The 21,379-nt window shown below is 32.6% G+C and overlaps 1 protein-coding gene and 1 pseudogene across 2 annotated transcripts; one reads left to right on the top strand and one right to left on the bottom strand.

Annotated features, from left to right (window-relative positions):
- Positions 1–2,942: 2,942 nt before the first annotated feature.
- On the bottom strand, positions 2,943–6,131 carry LOC143542616 (serine/threonine-protein kinase PBS1-like). Of its 2 annotated transcripts, XM_077035176.1 has the most exons (5): positions 5,828–6,130; positions 4,520–4,725; positions 4,257–4,446; positions 3,763–4,154; positions 2,943–3,478 (listed from the first exon to the last, which is right to left on the bottom strand). In XM_077035176.1, the coding sequence occupies exons 1-5, from the start codon at positions 5,949–5,951 to the stop codon at positions 3,014–3,016; spliced, it is 1,377 nt and encodes a 458-aa protein (XP_076891291.1). In that variant the 5' UTR covers positions 5,952–6,130; the 3' UTR covers positions 2,943–3,013. The 2 variants fall into 2 exon arrangements, with proteins under 2 accessions (XP_076891291.1, XP_076891285.1); XM_077035170.1 differs by having other exon boundaries at positions 3,763–4,446; positions 5,828–6,131.
- Positions 6,132–7,958: 1,827 nt separating this feature from the next.
- LOC143541349 (SNW/SKI-interacting protein pseudogene) overlaps positions 7,959–21,379 on the top strand; it is a 34,271-nt pseudogene continuing 20,850 nt past the window's right edge.

Here is a 21,379-nt window from a genome sequence, read left to right as displayed (position 1 = left end):
TTATATATACTGATATACAAAGAGTTTAACAAGTTGATTAGCTTTCATAAAAAAAGTTAAAAATAAGAGAAAAAACTAAAAAGTTGTTAATTTCTTTCATCAAAAATCATGTTTTTCACATGTACATTATGTTGTTAATTACTTTAGGAGATATTTGAAGCTAAAATTATCAAGGATACATTTTTGTTTAGTAATTCTTTCATCGTAGTCTCCTAGTTAAATGGATTCTATCTTCGAAAACCATTCTAGATCAAACAGAAAAAACCCCACTAAACCGAGACTACTCAACCTCGTAGCAGTCATGTATCCTGTATGCTTTTCTACATCTTCTAAGTCCTCGATCATGTCTAGTCTCCTCTCAGTCTGGTCCAATCCATAAACAATGGTTATCCTAAGATGTACTACCAAGTAAAATACTTTACGTTTTTAATAATATTGTATTATCCTAATATGATTTCCTTCAAAATTTATATAAAAATTCAGAAAAAAGAGGACAATTATTGTGAGTACTCTGATTAGCAAGCATATGGGTAGTTGGGTACAATGAGTGTTGGCACTTTCCGGATATATTACAAAGTTACTTCTCTGTGTTCCTATGAACAAATTGTGTTTCATTATTGACAAAAGAGTACACCAAACATGTGGAATAATCAACTAAAGGCATATTGTTTTCTATTACAATAAGAGGCAGGGGTATGTCTTTAACAGGTTAGGGTTTGCAATTTAGAAAGGGGTGGCGACGCAGCTTGTTGCCCGCCCGCCTACCTGCTATGTTGATGTAATATTTATGTTTCTACCATGAAATGAAATTGTAACTTTCATTTAAAAAAAATTACAATAAAGTACAAGATGTCTTTTTATAGGGGTTGCAATTTTGACCCATGAGTTAAATGAGCTGTATCAAAATGTATAAGATGGATTAGAATGGATCAAACTAAAAAAAATGATTGAAACGGGTCAAAACGGGTTAACATTTCTCGGGTTCTTTTTTTTATGGAACGAGAAAAACGGGGGAAATTTTTTGGTATTTATACTTTTTAAGTTTTTTATTTATATTTCGAGTTATAATTTTTTAAACTTTTTTTTGAATTTTTTGGTAAAGGGTTTTGAAATGGGTCAAAATGGGTTGAGATTTCAAAACCCCTCACCAAAAAATTCAAAAAAAATATTAAAAAATTATAACTCGAAATATAAATCAAAAACTTAAATAAATACCAAAAAGTTTCCTCCATTTTTCTCGTTTCATAAAAAAATCCTGAGAAATGTCAACCCGTTTTGACCCGTTTCAATCATTTTCTTTTTTTTTAGTTTGATCCATTCTAACCCATCTTATACATTTTGATACAACCTATTCAACCCCTGAGTCAAGATTGCCACCCCTACTTTTTTATTTTCCTTAATCCTTAAGTTAACTGAGAGTTAATTATATGAGGTTGCCTTTGCATTGTCTTCATATAATTCATATGGCTGTATTGAACGGTATCGAACATTTGCCCTGTGTTCTTATAATCGTAAAAGTTTCATTGTTGGTTAAGCACAATACACCCCGTAAGGCACAATGCATGTGCGAGGGTGTAACACCGCAAGTGATCCAAGATTTTCGTTTTCGTAGTCTCACTTGTTTCACATTTAATTTGATTTTTCTCTAGTAACTTTGCTCATTAGATTTAAAAAAGAACTAGAGACACAATTTTTTTCCCAATATATTTTGATGTAAATATTAACGAAACTGAGTTGTATTCTAATAATGTATATTTTGGTCTTGTAATAAGCTATGAAACATGCTTGGATCGACTTAAATTAATAACCAAGTTGTACTTAAAACAAAACAAAAGGTGAGTTTTAAGTATTAATTATATGTAATATTTTATTATTATTGTGTTATGTTTTTTTTCAACCAAAAGCATTACAGTCCGCTATGGGCGGTCTTGGGGTGAGGAAGCCGCGACACACTGCTGAGGGACGCGAAGGGTTGGGAGCGTCGTTCTCTCTCCATTATGTATGTGTATATTTAATGGGGCGCTAATGGGGCTTTAAACCACAGCGGATATTTATGGAGAAGGGCTTGAAGTCCCGTTTCTTACGTGACATTGTGAAGGGGCTTCGATGCACCCACCATAAAGAACATCCTTAAAAATTATGTTAAATGAATTATATAAAATTTATAACTATTATTTATATTATAAAGTAGAAAAACAATTGTTGAAAAGATGAATGACAAGTATAACAAAGTTCTAAATGATAGAGATGAAAATGAATGAGGTAATGATGTGAAACTTAGCTGAATAAAAGTTACCACACTTTGGTAAAAACAAACTTTTGATGAATATAGGAGTTCTACTATCCTTTGTTCAATTTAGTAGTTTCTTTTTATGGAAAACCGATTACAAACTTTGTTCAATTTAGTAGTTTTTTTTTTTTTTTTTAAATTAATGCTAACTTATTTACATGCAAGTTCTCATAAGTCCTTTCATCATAAGACTATTGGGTGTGAATCTTTTAACTTAGGTGTGAGAAGCCCAATTCAAATATCACAAATCAAATAGTTCACAATCACAATTTGTGTGAGAATCTTTTGTTCTCAATCACCTACAAAGTCACATATGGGATCATACATTCATACCACATATCATAAATTTGTAAGAATCAAGTTCTAATGACCAATCCTTATAAGTTAAGAATCTAGTTCTCAATACAACCACTAGACCTTCAAGTGGCCTTTCAATTAGTAAATATCATGATATTCATTTGCATGTTGTGGTGAGTCAAAACACTATCATTGACCAACATGTTGCACAAGAAAAACATGACACCAACAAAACACTACATAGTACATACAAAACAAAATTACCATAAAATTAAAACCATCATAAGTTTTCCCATTCTCCTCATCATTTGGTATACAAAACCACCTCCCTAATATTTCTCATAATTCGGGGGTATCGAAAAAAAAAACTCAAATTGCGGTGATCAAAATCTCAAAACACCACAGTAACGAGCAGACACTCGTCTCTTAACCGTTAACATTCCCATCAAAGCTTCCTTGTGCACTTTGTCGTCTTTTTTCCACCCACATTTTAGCCTCGGCAACAGCCCGTTCACGGTCAAGATCCCGATTCAATATCTTTGGAGTTTGAGCTTCCCGAGGCGAATCTCCCTTCTCAGAACCTTCTAGATCCCCGAATCTGCTCCGACCCGACCCGCCGCCTTCTTCATTCTTTGAAATTCTACTGGTTCTCTCACCATTGTTGTACCGCGTACTTTGGCCCGGGCCCGCATTGGGATCATAGGTGTTGTTTGCAAGATAAGATAAGGCGGTCACCACGTCTCCTATAAGTGGTCGAGCCGCAGCTGATTCTTGTATGCACATGGATGCAACCGCTAGAGCCTGGTACAGACCCCTCATTGGATAATGTCCTTGGAGCCTCGGGTCCGCTAATGTTGCAAATTTCCTTCTGTCGTTGAATAACGGCCGTGCCTGTAAATGCACAAAACACGTTTATTGTACATTTGACACGGTCATTTTTTATAAAAATTATTAACTTTTGGACAAAAACTGTCTCGGGTCAACTCAAAACAGTTTTCAAAAACATAAAAACCGAATTTGCAGTTTCTGGTTCGGTTTGAGCCCAAAACCGACACATACCCCCCCCCCCCCCCCAAAAAAAAAAAGTAAAAATAAAAAATTGTTACCCAATCCACCTAAAACACTTGTGAGCAGCATTATATCAATTAAGAAAAATACATGACGGAAACAATTACCCAAGTGACCAGATTCTGCTGTCCTTGTGGTGCGGTGCTGTCAATGGCTTTCCGACCCGTAATAAGCTCTAAAAACACGACCCCAAAGCTATACACATCTGACTTAACCGTGAGTTGACCAGTCATCGCATATTCAGGAGCGCAATAACCGTACGTTCCCATGACCCGTGTGGACACATGAGACTTATCTCCAGTGGGGCCCAGCTTCGCTAGCCCAAAATCAGAAAGCTTTGGTTGAAACCCCTCACCGAGCAATATGTTTGATGATTTGAAATCCCTATAGATAACCGGCGGATTAGCCTTATCATGAAGAAACTCCAAACCTCGGGCTGCACCCGCTGCTATCTTCATTCGCGTGTTCCAATCCAATGCTTCTTTTTCGGGTGGGAGATCTGCAACGAGTAAACTTATTATTATTGCATAATAATAATAATAATAATAATAATAATAATAAATAAATAAATAAATAATCAGAAAGTACAAAAGATGATTACCGTGCAGATGATCTTCTAATGATCCCAATGGCATGAATTCATAAACAAGCAATCGTTGGTCACCGTCCGCACAATATCCGATTAAGTTCACCAGATTCGGATGATGTAAAAGACTAAGCATAAGAACTTCCACAAGAAATTCACGGTTACCCTGCAGCCCGTTTCGATCCAATTGCTTGACAGCTACAATCTATAAAGCAAGGAACTAATCAGCCTAAAGTTTAACCCAAACTGTTCTTACTAAAAGATTCAACATTTTATACCTGACCGCTGCCCGGGAGACGTCCTCTATACACATGACCAAACCCTCCTTCCCCAATAAAACAACCCGGGCTAAAATTATTCGTTGCGGCTGCAAGCTCCCGGAATGTGAATGTATGAGCGGCAATCTGACCATACGACCCGTCTTTTGAACCCGATGATTCCTTCCTCAAACTTGCATTATTTCTTGATTTCTGTCTATCCACTCCTACAATATAAATCCAATCAAGATTACATAAATTTAACAGTTTACAACTTCATGGATCTTTAAATACCAAAAATGCACAACATTGAACAATCAAATCATAAATTCATAATATATATCACAATAAAAATGAAAAAAAAGAACCTTATTACATCAAAGGGAATTCATAAATTCATAATATATATATATATATAAACTGAATCAGATCAAATATATTCCAACTTTAAATTTATAAAACTCCATTGTACAAACAGACATAAATTTAACAACTTTACAACTTCATGGACCTTTAAATACCAAAAATGCACAAAATTGTACCATCAATTCATAGTATCATAATAAAAGTGAGAAAAAAAATTCTTATTGCATCAAAGGGAATTCATAAATTCATAATATAAATATATATATAAAAAGCTGAATCAGATCAAATATATCTAAACTTCAAATTAATAAAACTCCATTGTACAAACAGTCATAAATTTAACAACTTTACAACTTCATGGATCTTTACATACCAAAAATGCATAAAATTTAGCCATCAAATCATAAAATTCATAATATATATCATAATAAAAGTGAAAACAAAAATCTTATTACATCAAAGGTAATTCATATATTCATAATATAAAAAAATATATATATAAAGGTGAATTAGATCATATATATTCAAACTTTAAATTAATAAAACTCCATTGTACAAACAGACATAAATTTAGCAACTTTACAATTCCATTGATCTTTATATACCAAAAATGCATAAAATTGAACCATCAAATCATAATCATGATATATATCATAATAAAAGTGAGAAAAAAAAATCTTATTAATTCATAAATTCATAGCATATACATAAAGCTGAATCAGATCAAATATATTTAAACTTAAAATTAATAAAACTCCATTGTACAAACAGTCATAAATTTAACAACTTTACAACTTCATGGATCTTTACATACCAAAAATGCACAAAATTTAACCATCAAATCAATGTGCCAATAAAAACAATATTTTTATTACATCAAAGGGTATTATTCAAAAATTCAAAAATTCATAATTTCATAACATATGCATAAAGCTGAATCAGACCAAATAAACTAAAACATACCAGAAGGCAATCTTGAGATATTATTAGGTGCAGATGAATGAGCTTCAGTCCGATCAGCTTTGGGCTTCTGGGTATTCGATTTATGTTTTTCTTGAGTCGAATCGAAGCAAGAAAAACAACCCATTATTTAAAATAAAAAATTGAAAAATGATGAATAATAATAATCTTGAATGAAACCCAGATGAAGAAAGTGTTGTTGAATGTTGGGTGTGAGATGGATTGATGGGAAATTGAAGGAATTGAATTGAAAGAATAAAGAATGGAGTTGCAAGTATGTATAGAGCATCTTATTATTATTATTAATAATATTATTATTATGATATATGATGTAATTTTATTCAAGGGGTTGTGTGTGTGTGTCTTTCTCTCTCACATGATACACACACATTCGCACTAAATTAATGGAGTAGAGTACATAAGCCATTAGATTTTTGGTCTTGGTGACTAATAATAACACTTTGTTTTGACCAAGTTAATGGAGTGTGTGTGAAGTAGATTTTTGGTTTTGGTAATTAATTAATTAGAGCAATGGAAATGGGTGGGGTGAAACAAGCTAGTGAAACTTTATCTCTCTTTTACGTCTGCGTCACATCAGCTTTTACATATCCATTTCACATCCATATTTTCACTGGAAATGGGTTGTGTGAAACAGGGGGTGAAACCATTATTATATTAATTTCTTTAATATTTTTATAAATTTAAATTTTTTGAAATAACACATTAAATAAAAGAGCTACATTAAATTAAAAAAAACCTACATTACTTATTAAAAAAAAACTCCTAAACCCACTCGTTTTTCTCGGCTATCTCCTTTTGTTTTTTCTCGTACCACCTCCTTTTGAAGCCCGTTAACGTGTCAAGGTCGACAGCCATGATCTCCATCTCCTCCTTCTCCATCCTCCGCCTCTCCCTCTCATCCTCCCTAAGGTTGAACAGTCGCATCTGTTCAACCATTAGTTTACCGACTTCCTCAGCTCCGGAAGCGGACCCCGACGCAGACCCTGAAGCAATGGATTTTGCTTTCTTCCTTCCAATCGGGCGCTGAATGGGGTCCTCGTCGGCCAAGTCGTCTAGGTTTACATGAGTCCTAGACCTTCCGTCGGATGCGCCGGGACTGGCGTCAATGTCGGCGTCGGCCGAGGATTGTTTGTTTGACCCCGACACCCTCTCGTCTAATCGTAGTTGCTGCCACTTCGGAGAGGCGGTCAAAACCTCCCATAACTCCACAGGGATATTTTCGGTGTGGCCATCGTCTTGGTAGCGAGCGGCCACTTTCTTATGAAGATCGACGTCGTTCGTGCCACTTTTTGTATTTCTAGCACACTCCTCGTACACGTCGATTTACTTGTTCACCTTCTTGTTGATGTGAGTCCATTTCCCCGTGATTTGATCCCTCCTTCGATAGTCGGGACCCTTTCCCATAGCTACAAAAAACTTCACCTCGACCCGATCCCACAAATCATCGATAGTTTGTTCGTTATCTATAAATAAGAAAGTAAATAACAAAAATAAACATTTTTAAAAAAAATACACATATAAACATTTTAAAACTATTTAAAATAAATACCAACGATCGGATGCTCGGAGACGTCAACCCACGCCTGCGCCAAAGCAAGCTCTTCCTGCACCGACCACTTCTGAATCGATCGAGCCGCCTCGGTCATCGACGTTTGCTTCTTGTGACTTTTCCGGCGTACGGATTTCTTGCGTTGGGCGGTTTCGGGTATTTCATTATCCGCCGCATGTGGTTGGGTTTCCGAAACTGAATCCGGGTCCCCCAAATTGACCGATGGGGTTTGAGTTTGGGTTGGGAAGTTTTGGAATAGAGGTGGTTCAGGAACACCTCGTTGTTGTGTGTTGACGTTTGGTGCGGGAATATGACCGAAATAGTTGGAGAGCCACAACGCGTATTGCTCCGGAGTTAGACGAGGCATGTTGGGATCCATGATATTTTTTTTTATAAAAGTTGAGAAAGTTTATAAAAAATAGAGAGAAAGGTGTGAGTTTGGTATGTTTTTTTGTATAAAATAGTGGAGTATTTATAGGTAATTTTTTTTTAATTATATAGCCTCCAACGGCTATATAGTCGTTTGAAATCAAGTGGGCCCCCTTCAACAATGCCGTGAAAGATATGGCGGAGAGTGGATTGCGCCCCCTTCACGGAGGAAGAGGGGTGGTGTTTCACGGGATCACGCCGCCAAAAGGCCTCTCACGGTGCCCCCGTGAGAGGTATTTCCATTGCTCTTAATGGTAACTCTTGGGAGTTGGAAAGTACTCCATTTACTATATAAAGACAATATTATAAAAGATAAAAAAACAAAACATTAAACAGAAAAACTGGTTAGGTGTACACGATTCGGTTTAGTTGGTTTTGGGTTAAAACCAATTCATGAACCGAAACGTGCGCTTTTTTTTTGTTTTTGACATCGTTCGGGTTTTTTGATTTTTAGCTTCGGTTTCGAGTTTTACCATTTAATCTTGAAAATTTTAGGCCGAAAATAATGAATCTAAGTATAAATCAGTTTGAGCAAATGCAAAAAATACTTGAGTTACTTATATTAGGGTCTTATATATTACTTAAAATAGAAAATTTAAATAAAAATATTAGTTCGGATCTGTCTTTTCGATTTTTATTACATGTTAGCCCAAAACCGAATTGTAAGTTCGGTTTTTACAGAAACATAAAACTAAACTATCGGTTTTTTGTTTTGATTTGATTTTCCGGTTTCGGATCAATTTTTTCGATTTCTCGCACACCTCTAAAATTAGTACAATCAACATAAATACAAGGAATAACATTTTCTTTTAACAGCTAAATGTCAGACTGACTTTAGAGATATTGAACCTTTAAGTTTCTATATTACAACTTCACCACCTTACCACCCCTACCAAAGTAAGAACCACACCTAATAGGATAATACGAAGAATAACACTAATTCAATTCGTTCTATTTTTATCCAATTAAATGAAAAAAAAGCTTGATATTCGTTGGTAGTTTTCATATGCAATTGATTATCCTGTTTTTTTTTGAAAGTGAGGTATTTCAAACTGTTCAAAATTTTCAAATCTTTAAATACTATTAAAGCAATACAATGTGGACACATGGTCTTCAACTAGGTTGTCCACATGTGCAATCCAGTTATCAAATTACCATTTTCAGAAGCTCTAATATTGTGTCATGTGTCATGTTGACCAAACACCAAAATACTTATTTAAACCTTAATATTTTCCACAAAAATCATTTTAATCTCTCTCTCTCTCTCTCCCCCTCTCCCTCTCTCTCTCTCTCTCTCTCTCTCTCTCTCGACTTACTAATTCCACCATCCACCATCTTCTATATTTCGGTAATGTAGATCGGGATTAATCGTTTTCCGGTAAGGTTATATATTATATTCTAATGGCTAACAATGTTATTTGATTTTTCGACAAGGTAATATCTTTTTCCGGTAAGGTTTTCCGATATGGTTTTATATTTATTTTAATTGTTATATGATTTTGTAATAATCTCTTTAGGCTGTATATCAAAATCCAAGATTGAATTGATATTTTGAAGTTATTACGGTTTTCCGGTAAGATTTTTGTTTTCCGTTTTTGTTTGTATTTAATCTCTATTTCTCTCTCCCTATCTCTCTCGGCTTACTAATTCCACCATCCACCATCTTCTATATTCGGGTAATGTAGATCGAGATTAGTCATTTTCTGGTAAGGTTATATATTATACTCTAATGGTCAACAATGTTATATGATTTTCCGGCAAGGTTATATATTTTTCCGGCAACATGATATTTTCTTCCGGATATTGTAGATCTAACCTTTTTATCTTTGTTTTCATTGTTAACTGATTTTTTTAAAATCAGTTTAGGTTCTAAATCAAAAACTGCGATGAAGCTAATATTTCTACGTTTTTACGTTTTTCCGGTAAGTTTTTCTGTTCATGTGTTATATCCATAGTCACAAGGATCGCTTAACATGCCACGAATTTCGATCTGGATCGTGTGTACCCAAACGCGATACGAATACGATCTGGGTACGCTTTGGATCGCAATTCAATTTCTTCAATTGGCGTTTCAGATCTTCAATTCAATGGTACCTGATGCTTTTAGGATCGCCAACCAATTCAATTCGAACCACGATCTGATTCAGTTGAAACCGTGAACGCCAATTTGGAGTAAGAATTTGGAAGGCTACGACGTTTCTATAAATTCAATTAATTGGCCCTGTAATTACGGTTTCCAAAAATCCAATTGATTGATGCCATAATTACGAATTCTGGAAGAAAAAGAAAATGCTAAAATTATATTTGTTAATTCTACCATTTATTTATGGTTAAAAATTTATTTAATTAAACAGAACAATTGATTTTGTTGATTTTTTTAAGTTGATTTATTGTTGCAGAACAATTAATTCTAAAACTATTTGATTAAAAAGTTTAAATTTTCAAATTTAAATTTAAGTTGATTTTTTTATTTAATTGCTGGTCAAACGTTTAAGTTAGTCAAACATTTTTTAATTGCATGGTCAAACATTGAAGTTGATTTTAACTTTAAGTTGAACTTTTTAAATGACTGATTAAACAAACATTCATAATTTATAAAATTATCATCACTAAAATTTATTATTTCTAAAACGGTGCAATTTAAAATTTATAAATTTTTAAATTTAAATTAAAGTTGAATTTTATGAATTACTGGGTAAATTTTTCATAACATGTAACATTACCACGATTAAAATTTATTATTTGTAAAACGAATATTAATATTTAATTTTCTCATTTCAGGTTATGTTCCCAAGTTGATATAGCTAATTTCATGGGTTGAAGATTTGTTGATAAGATATCTTATTTTTTGTTTAATATTGATGTATATTTTTGTTATTGTTCATGTATTTATATATTTTTCACAATTCATGTAATTTATTTGATTTTTATATAATCAATCATATATAGTTGTTGGTTTTGTCCATTTAATATATTTTAATCAGAACCGATGTATTAAAGAAAATTTTATTTTTGTATCTTATTTTTATCTATTTATTAATGATAATCTCTATAATTTATAATAATTATTATAATTTTAGTAATTTTGTTATTATTAATTCATTACCTTTTCTAATTAGTTGTTACATCTTATTTTGACAGAAATAATAACATTTACACCTTACCATTTTTATATTTCAATATATTTGATTTAAAACATTATTATGTTATTATATTGTAAGATACATTATATTTTCTATATATAACCAATTACGTTATATATGGAAAACCCAATAAATAAGTTATAAAGTTTTCATGATTTTAAGTATAAGGTATTTAAACTTCTTTTAAATTCGGAAATTGACCAATCTTTCAACAAATTTTTAAAGGTTTTAATACTCTCCATAATTTTAAACTCATTTCAAAATCTTTCCATAATTTTTTTAGGTTTTCAAAGTAACCGATTTGATTTTCTATTTGTAGTTATTTCTAACTTAATTAGTCGTATTAGTAAATAATAACCGTGTTATTTTAGAACACAATATAATTGACATAATTTCTAATAATCAATACTTAATATATCATAAATTAAATAACCGTTTTATCATCATTTATAAATATTATTCGTCACATATGATTTAGTGAATATTATTAAACATGACAACTTTTCATATATTAATATTATTATTCCCATTAATCAAGATACTTCAAATTATTTATATCTTTACATAGAAGACCAAATTCAAACTTAAAACTACAAAATTTAAACTCCTTTTTAATTAACATATTTAAACTCTTTTAAATTCGAAAATTAACCAATCTTTCAACAAATTTTTAAAAGTTTTAATATTTTCCATAATTTTAAACTCATTTCAAAATCTTTCCATAACTTTTTGAAGTTTTCAAATTAACCGATTTAATTTTCATTTTGGTAATTATTTCTAAATTAATTAGTCATATTAGTAAAATTAAAACCGATTTGATTTTAATTTTTGTGATTTGGCATTAACTAGAACAAGTTATCATTTTATATTCAAAATAATGACTGTCGAACTAAAAATACTTACCATAATTGTAATGTAATCTTACTTTAATTTACATGAATATTAATTATTAACTAATACTAAAATAATAACCGCGTTATTTTATAACACAATATTTAAATTGACATAATTTCTAATAATTAATACTTAATATATCATAAATTAAATAACCGTTTTATCATCATTTATAAATATTATTCGACAGATATGATTTAGTGAATATTATTAAAAATGACAACTTTTCATAAAATATTAATGTCACTTTCTATTTCAAAAATTAAATTAATCACATATTAATTTCTTATTGTTATTATTTGTAGTAGATTCAATTGATTATGAGATTCCACACTCGAAACATAAGTTTCTTTTTATATTCACCATTTTAAATTTGGTTATGTATGTTCAATATTTTTTTTGAATTTTTGTTCACAAAATATTAATGTCACTAAATTTCTCAATAATATATAATAAACACGTATTATATTTTTATCTATTTTAACTAAAAAGTTTTTTAAACATAATATAAATCTTCTAATTATAACATCCAAACAATTTGATAGTCTAAGTCTTCATAATGTTTTCAAAGAATATTAAAAATATTTGATAATTTATTTCCTATACGATTATATTTTGTTTTCATTGATTTTGCATCATATTTTTTTACCTTTAATTATTTTCAAAGTCAACATAAATTTTTTAATCTTTCTAAAGTTATTTGAAAATTCATTTATTGTAAAAATTTTTCAAGTTTTCCAATTTTAACAAAATATTATTAGTCAGTGATCATTTAAAAGTTTGTTGCAAGATTGGTCAAAAATCAAACAAAATTTTATAATTTTTTAAAGTTGACTAATTCCAATTTTTTTATATTTTGTAACTATTTTGAAAATATTTCAAAACATGTTGTTTTAGAAGAGTATAAAATTTGTTAAGTATAAAATGACGGCCAAAAAAGGTTTTTATATTTCAATATATTTAGTGACAAGTTATTCCACCCGCGTGTCATGCGGGCCTATACCCTAGTAGTCTAATAAAGAATAACCTTCTTGAGTTTTGTTTTAAGACCTAAGATCTTAGGCATTTATAGTAGTAAGAAAGTCAGACTTATGCAACATAAAAATATTAAATTTTATAATTAGAATCGTTTAACAAAAGAAAAACGTATTAATGACTTTCTTGATAAGATAAAGGAAATATATTAACTGCAATAAATTCTTCTTTTTTTTAACATCAAAGTATCAAACTACACCACTTTTAAATTACAAAATTTTCCTAAACTATTAAGGTGGGAGGGGTGTTCCACTAAGGTACACTAAAAGTTCTACAAACCATGCAATGTCATGTGATTTGCGCTAAGGTTCATTTCGTTTTGTACTCTTTGGGCTCTAGTTACTTACTTGGGTTCCTTGTTTCTTTTATAAATTTGGTTTTTCAGTAAAATAAAAACTATACTAAAATACGCTAGTCACATACAACAATCCTCTCGAATACCCTAAAACCATTTTTTCCTATGTTTTTTTAAATACATATATATAAAGATGATAGAATGATGGGTCATATAAAGATTGGGGCTGTAGGTCCGGGAAAGGGACGTTTTTCATGGTATAGTAATTATCGCTTGCTGGAGACTATGGAAAGCCCGTAATGAGAGGCTATTTGAAGACAAAGAAGTCATGATAGAGGAAATAGTAGGTGATATTAGGTCTCTCGGTTTTTTATGGTTCAAGAACATGTCCAAATGCAAGTCTTTAGTTTGGTCCAAGTGGTGTAATTTCAATTTTATGTAATTGTCGGGCTCCTCTCCGGCTTGTGGAGAGGGGTGTTGTCTCTTTATGGCTTTGGTTGTTGTCTGTTTATAATATATACAGTTCGAAAAAAATATAATGATTGGGGGTTCACTTACTCTCCTCACTCCTACACATGAATCGGTGACTACAAGCCTACAACCCTCACACCACTGCCCTAGCCCACTACCTTAACAACAAGGGGTGGTGTACTTTAAGAGAGGACCTTATCCGATTATGGTACCCACATGGTGCCCCTCCTATTCTCGTTGCCAAGGTCGAACATGTCACCTCCCAACAATAAGCATAAGTATCTATCACTTGGTCAACTATCTAAGTGGCAATCTATATGGTGTATACAATTTAACAAATACTTATCGGTTAAAAAACATCTAAGAAATAATTCTTAATAGGTAGTTTTATACTAGTAAAAGGGGGATATAAATTTATGTTCAACATTTGATTGTTAATACATAGCCATCTTTGGTGGGTCTTAAATTTGTTGTGGGTATAGACTTGTCATAGAAAAGCTTTTCGAAGGAAATTATTGTGACCATAAGTTGGTTATTCTTTTTAAATGAATTAGTTTTAAGATTTGTGTTTTCATATTTCAAAGAAACTCAATCAAATTTATAATACACTTGGTTGACAAGATAATTATATTTGGTTTGTAAATTTGTATTGATGGAGCATAGTGATAGAGATGATGATCGTGGCAACATCTTTAATGACGACATTGACAACTGTAGGGGTGAAGAACTGAAGATAGTTTGGTTAGGTGGCGGCGGCTATAATGATGATAGCAATTATGAGGGAGGTGAGGTGGTGGCTAGAGGTGTAAATAAAGTTGGTTCCAAGTCTATAACGCTTTCAAATCTGACCTAACCCGATCAGACCCAACCCAACCTTAAACGTTCATTTTCAAAATTACGGTGGAAAAAGGAATACCCCCTTGGATTTAATATCTCTATGGGGTAAAGAAGGTTAAAAAATAAGTAACAAAAACGACCGATTGCATAACTGATATATGTAAGAACCATTTCGGTTCCAAACCTTCTTTGCGTTTGAGATAAATTGGTTCAAAACGCTTATAAAAAGATATTACATTTTTTTTCAATAGTAAAGGTTATCAAGATGCCAATTTTATTTTTTAGTTATCAAATAAAAATGGCTAAAATACAAATATAATTTAAAAAACATGACATACAAAGTTATATTATATTGTAATTATTATTTAAAACTTTAGAATAAAATAACACTGATATTAAATCACTCTGGTAACAGTGAGTAATATTTTTTCCAAAAAGGGATTCAAGTAGTTATAGAAATGTAAATACAAACTCACCACATCCCTTTAATATATTTAACTATTAGTTACAACAAAGATAACCATATATACACATTGATGGCAATGGGTCGGGTTTCAGTCGGGTTTAGGTATTCCTAAACCCATACCCGGTTATTAAAGTTCATCCCAAACCCGTCGGGTTTTAATTGGGTAATTACTCGTCGGGTTTCGGGTTTTCCCATCGGGTTTCGGGTTTCCTATCGAGTTTTGATAAAATATCTGTCGAGTGTATCTGGCTAAAAATCCGTCGGGTTTTAACAAAATATAACTAATCGATTACAAAGATGATTACCATAAAGATAAAATATCTCAAATAGTTAACATAAACAAGTTTAGACAAATAATATATTTTTAATATAGTATATATATATATATATATATATAAAATATAATAAGCTATATCGGTGCATCGGGTATATAATCGGGTAAATGGGTTTATGTTATCGGGTAATCGGGTCGGGTAATTGGGTATATTAGAAATCCCAAACCCGTCCCAAACCCGTGAAAAAATTTAAAACTAATCCCAAACTCTAATGGGTCGGGTATTACCTGTCCCATTTATGTCGGGTTTCGGGTTTTCCCATCGGGTTCGGGTTTTATGACCATCCCTAATAACACACACAAATTATTCAAAACACTAAGCTTATGATTGAATCAAATGTTCAGTGAACTGTTTATGAATAATTTGCCGGGAAATTCGTTTATATTCGTTCATTTGAATTTGATAAATGAACGAACATGAACTTTTAGTTCATGTTCATTTTATTAAACGAATGAACATGAACGCATTTTTCTTTCGCTTATGAATGTTTATTTATGTCCATTTATATTCACGTTTTGATGATTATCTATTTAATGTCTTATATTTGTTCGTTTGTGTTCATTTTACTATGTTTATTTATTTATGTTTGTTCGTGTTTATTTACATTAGTTCATATATTTTTTGTTTATCTTTGTTCAATAATGTTAGTGAATTATTCGTTTTGATTTTAAATAAACGAACATTTCAAACTTTTAAACAAACAAACAAACATAAACATAAATATCTGTGTGATTATGTGTTCATGCTCATTTAAATTTAAATAAATGAATACAAACAAGTTCTTATTCGATTTCGTTTGGTCCATTTACATGCCTACAAAACACTAATTTTGTTTGGAAAAAAACATCTTGTATGTACAGAATGATGACATGTGAAAGAGATTGTTAACTTGATCATTAGTTTAGGCTGAGGGGTGTGGGGCTTCAACGGGGGCGCTAGAGCCCCTCCGCTCGCGCCCCCAGGCGCTAACACCACACCATCGGGGCGCTAACGGGGCGCTAGCGCGAAAAAACATGCAGGCGTGATGGGGTTAGCGGGGGAAGAGAGAGTAAAGTTGCATAGGAAGTCGGAAAAGAGCCGTTGATGGTTTTGATTAAATTAAAAAAAAAATATTTTCTTAAACTATAAATATATACCTTTATAAAATATACTTCATTTCACAATTATACACCTTTCCTCCTAAAATCCTCTCAAAACTAACACAAAAAAAATGTCGTGGTACTCGTCTGATTCTGACTCCTCCGAAGAGGATGATTTGCTTCTTCATGTAGGGGGAGTTTTTACCGCAACCGTGGTGGATCTCTTGTAAAATCAAGCCCATCAACCTCGAGTCCCGAGAGTTAGAGCACCACCTCGTGATCGTGATCGATCGGGTGCTAACGATACTTTGATTAGGCATTATTTTAGCCCTCAACCGGTATACGAGGAGTCGGATTTTCGAACTCGTTTCCGAATGAGCAGACAATTGTTCATGCGTATAGCAAGTGATTTAGAGGCACGGTATCCCTTTTTTCAACAAAGGGAGGATGCTAGGGGTCTCCCCGGTTTTACCTCTCTTCAAAAATGCACGGCTGCTATCCGTCAATTAGCGTACGGCATCTCGTCGGACGCTTTGGATGAGTATTTACAGATGTCGAAAAGGGTTGCACGTGAATCCCTTCATTTTTTCTGCCAAGGTAAAAAACATTAATTTTAGTTTTTATTAAATATTTATTACATTTTGTAATATATATTATATGTTTATAGATTATTTTATATACGTAGGAGTCATATCGATTTACTCTCGGAGATATCTGCGTAAACCTACAATGTATGACATCCAACGCATATATGAGGTGCACGCAGAAAAACATGGTTTTCCTGGGATGCTAGGTAGCATCGATTGTACGCATGTTGGATGGGCTATGTGTCCAACTGCCTGGCGAGGTCAGTTCCACCGTGGTGATCATGAAGGGCCGACCCTTATACTTGAGGCGGCGGTGTCACATGATCTTTGGTTTTGGCATGCTTTTTTTGGTGTTGCTGGGTCAAATAACGACCTTAATGTTATCGATCAGTCACATTTGATCAACGACCTTATCGACGGGGTTGAACCACCTCAATCTTTTGTTGCAAATGGAGAACTCTTCAAGTACGGGTACTATCTGGTCGATGGTATTTACAACGAATGGGCTTTGTTAGTTCAAGCTTTTACATATCCAATCGCCGACAAACGGAAGTATTTTACGAAGAAGCAAGAGTCTGCTAGAAAAGATTTTGAAAGAGCTTTTGGAGCTCTGAAAAAACAATATTATGTACTGGCGAACCCGATACGTTATTGGACTCGGGAGAGGATAATGGACGTCGTCTACACGTGTCTGATCCTACACAACATGACGTTAGAAGACGAGGGCAAAGCTATCTGCCAAAACTACCAAGGTGACATTCCGCCACAACCGTCTACAATCAGTGATCAACAAAGACTTCATAACATAGCAAATATCAAGAGCCGTGAGATACACGGGAATCTTCGACATGAGTTGGTTGAACATTTGTGGGCGAGGCGACCCGATGATCTTGTATTAGATTAGTGTTATTATTAAGTATTATTGTTTGTTTAATTTTTAGTATGTTTTTTTTTTGTAATTTGAATTTTATATATTAATGTTTTTTTTTATTAATGTGTGTTTTTTTAATAATTTATGAGTTTTTTTAATAATACGTTGTTTGAATATATTTATAAAAAAATAAAATAAAAAATTTCGCTGGAGCCCCTGTTGGAGCCCCTCCACACCAAGGGCCAGGGCTCCAACGGGGGCTCCAACAACCCCCTTATCCAGTTTCTCTCTCTGCCACACGTCATAATATTATTGGTTGGAGCCCCCACTAAAGCCCCCATTAAAGCCCCCCAAACCCCTCAGCCTTATAATCATTATACCATTTTGCCTCAAATTTCTAGGTATTGTAAAGTGGAACTAGATTATTAGTGGTCAATTTTAATTCATCTAAATCATGAGTGAGTAACGTCAATCTCGGCTCACAATAAACTATTTCAACCTTGTCAAATGACAAGTAAATTAAGAGTGATATTGACACTAAAGTTTGTGAAGACGGACCAATGATTTCACACTTGTTTTACGCGGATGACATTATCTTTATCGATGATTGGTCTTTATCAAATGGTTTAAACCTGACCCTTGTGCTTAGGTGTTTCTATGCCTCTTGGATGTACGATAAACCTAAGGAATAGTAGAATCTTACGAATTGGCATGCCGGTGAACCAATGGGACGATATGGCTAGGATACGTGGGTGTCAAAAGGAATCCTTCCCTTTTAATTATCTCGGACTCCCCGTGGTAGTAAATTTAAATTTAGTGAAGCATTGGAGTCTAATTTGAGAAGTTCAATGACAGCTTATCTTCTTGACAAGCTAGTACATGTTCGGTTGGAGGAAAATTAGCCCTTATTCAAGAGGTGCTTATTACTTGGCTTCATTTCGAGCTCTTGTGCAAGTCATTCACAATCCAAAGGGTAAAAGAAGACGGTTCTTATGGACGATTAAGAAAAACAGCAAAAGGATATAATGGGACGCGTGGGAGAAGAAGATCTTGTCTCCAAATGATCAAGGTAATTTGTAATTGGACACTTGCATTTTAGCACCTTGATTTGATGGGCTAATTCAATAAATGCTTGTTTGTCGTTAAAAGAAAAGGATGTTATTCATGCGTACTGATTTCTCTAAGTGGTTGAGGGGAAACACTAAATACTTAATTTAAAAAGGGAAGATTTGGGGTTCAAGTCCCACATATAATGGTTTCAGTTAGGCCAGAGGGTTTCACTTATGATTGATTTTCTTCAAATGATGGAATGAAGATGAACTAGTGGCCCATTATCCAAAGGTATATTAAAAAAGTGCACCATTACCCTTAATCAGTGATTAAATTATACTCTTAAAACATTTGGCATCTTCTGACATTAATTGACCATTATATAAATCATCCATTCTCCTTTTTCTTTTCTTTATCTTTAATCTTTTTGTTAAATAATTTAATGAAATAATCCAACTTTTATTACAAATCATTTTACACTTTTGATTCATATAAATCACACACTCGCATAAATTCAAAAAATACATTTCTTTGTATTGCAAGAGAATGTGAAAAATGAAATCTAGGCTTAAGAAAGAATTTGAAAGATGTTTGACTTTGATTTTTTTAATGTTTGTGACTATATTCTTTTGTGGCATTATTTTGTTTTGTAATTATTTTTTTTCATGGGCCTAAAGAAAGCGATCATGTAGAATCCTTTCCGTTGCATCCACCATCGCTTTCAACATTGTAAAGTGTAAACCCATTATTGTATGCATTTAAATCTAGATCTCTAACCTATATGGTGCAAACAAATATGATCGGAATATAAAAAAGAATATAAGATATTTCTTTTACTTATCTAATACTAATCCATAATACTCTTTTATTTAAGGGTCCTACTGTAAAGTACCTTTTAGGCCCCGAAAGTTGCAGGCCTTGTACAATTGCATAGCTCGCATATGAGCTAACCTTAGATGTTCTTTGGTATTAAAGTCATATAATACAATTGAACAAGCGTGTACTCTACAGTCTATACTAGGGGTGTGCAATATAACTGAAAATCGAAAAAACCGTAAACCAAACCATGTTCGTAACAAAAAAAAAATGATCCGAATTTCGGGTCGGATATTAACCGATCAAAATTTCCAATTCGGTTTTCGGATCTTGAAAATTTTGAATTCGGATAACCGAATTATCCGAACTAGGTTATCTGGGGTTATTTATTTTTAATTTTTGTAGGCTATATGTTATGAGTCTAGTAATCTATTTCACCAACCCGGCCCACCAAGCTTCCATTTTCAAAACCAAAGTGTAGAGAAATCAATTTACACATCCAAAATTTCAAATCCATCTACTCATTCCACTTTAGGCCTTTAGGGCGCAACCACAACCACCGTCAACGGCTCGATTCCACTTTTCATTGGGTATGTTCCTCAATAACTCAATCCCATGTAAGAATCCTTATGAGTTGTACAATAAAGATTCAGTTTTTCAGATTGAGTTTGGTTTTTTCGGATTTTAACCGAATCGATCCGAATTGAATTCAGATGATTTCGGCTCGGTTAAATAAATTTGAATTCGGGTCGATCCTGTTTTCGGATTCAGAAAAAAAATTTCAAATACAAACAAATCAATCTAAACAACCCGAATAATCGATATTCAATCCGATGAACACCCCTAGTCCATACTTCCTATTCTTGTAACTCACATCTATAGTTATTATGGCTTAACGTTTGATCTCTAGGTAAATACGTTTGATCTCCATGTAAATCCACTTACTCAAATAACTTGATGATACTAAAATCATCAACAATTAAATTAACTTGTTTCACAACTTCACATTGCACAAATGTTCATTTGAGTTTCATTCGTTTTGGGTTCAGGATTTTTATTATGATTTTTAGTTGAACTGTCAGTGGTTTCTATCAATTTGGGTTTTAACTTCCGTTAGATTCAATAGCTTTCCTTTTCCTGCTACTGTTTCTAGTCCCACTATGATTTGAATCGCATATGATGTCACTTGATGTTTTTGAGTTCATAGTTTACAAGTAAGATGGTATAATATTAAATTATTATGTACATTTTCTAGACCATGGACCCATTGCTGTATACTGGATCTACAACTCAATACATATATTACAATATCCATTTGTCTTTGCCCATTTTGTTTTCATTATTCTCAACTTCAGTTCGTAAAGATATCTATAGTAATGACACAAATAAAATTATTTTAGATAAAAATTTGAGCAACTATTGGACTTAGTTAAATGCGTTTTAAGTATTATATAGTTATAGATCTTAAGTTTATAAGATACTAGTTTTTATCCTCCGTATTACGAGGGTTGTTTTATATTATTTGTTTTTAATATTTATTTATTTTTTGAATTTTATAAAAGTTAATAATATACTTATGGTTTGATGATAAATTGTTTTACAAATAAATGAGATGTTATATCCCGGTTTAAAAACTATATGGGTTTGATTTTTTTTTTACTATAAAATTGGTTTTTT

The sequence above is a fragment of the Bidens hawaiensis genome, unplaced genomic scaffold (genome assembly GCF_021521415.1).
Source record: "Bidens hawaiensis isolate Kalapana, Puna unplaced genomic scaffold, B.hawaiensis_p1.1 tig00000820_1, whole genome shotgun sequence".
NCBI classification, from domain to species: domain Eukaryota; kingdom Viridiplantae; phylum Streptophyta; class Magnoliopsida; order Asterales; family Asteraceae; genus Bidens; species Bidens hawaiensis.
This window is presented reverse-complemented; position numbering and strand designations above follow the sequence as displayed.

Bases quoted from the DNA above. Each gene is read 5' to 3' on its own strand.
- LOC143542616 (XM_077035170.1), bottom strand. From the start codon at position 5,951: ATGGGTTGTTTTTCTTGCTTCGATTCGACTCAAGAAAAACATAAATCG. The intron at 4,447-4,519 runs GTATAAAATGTT...CTTGCTTTATAG, and splicing joins GTCTCCCGGGCAGCGGTCAG to ATTGTAGCTGTCAAGCAATT. The intron at 3,479-3,762 runs GTAATTGTTTCC...GTGCATTTACAG, and splicing joins AGCAGAATCTGGTCACTTGG to GCACGGCCGTTATTCAACGA.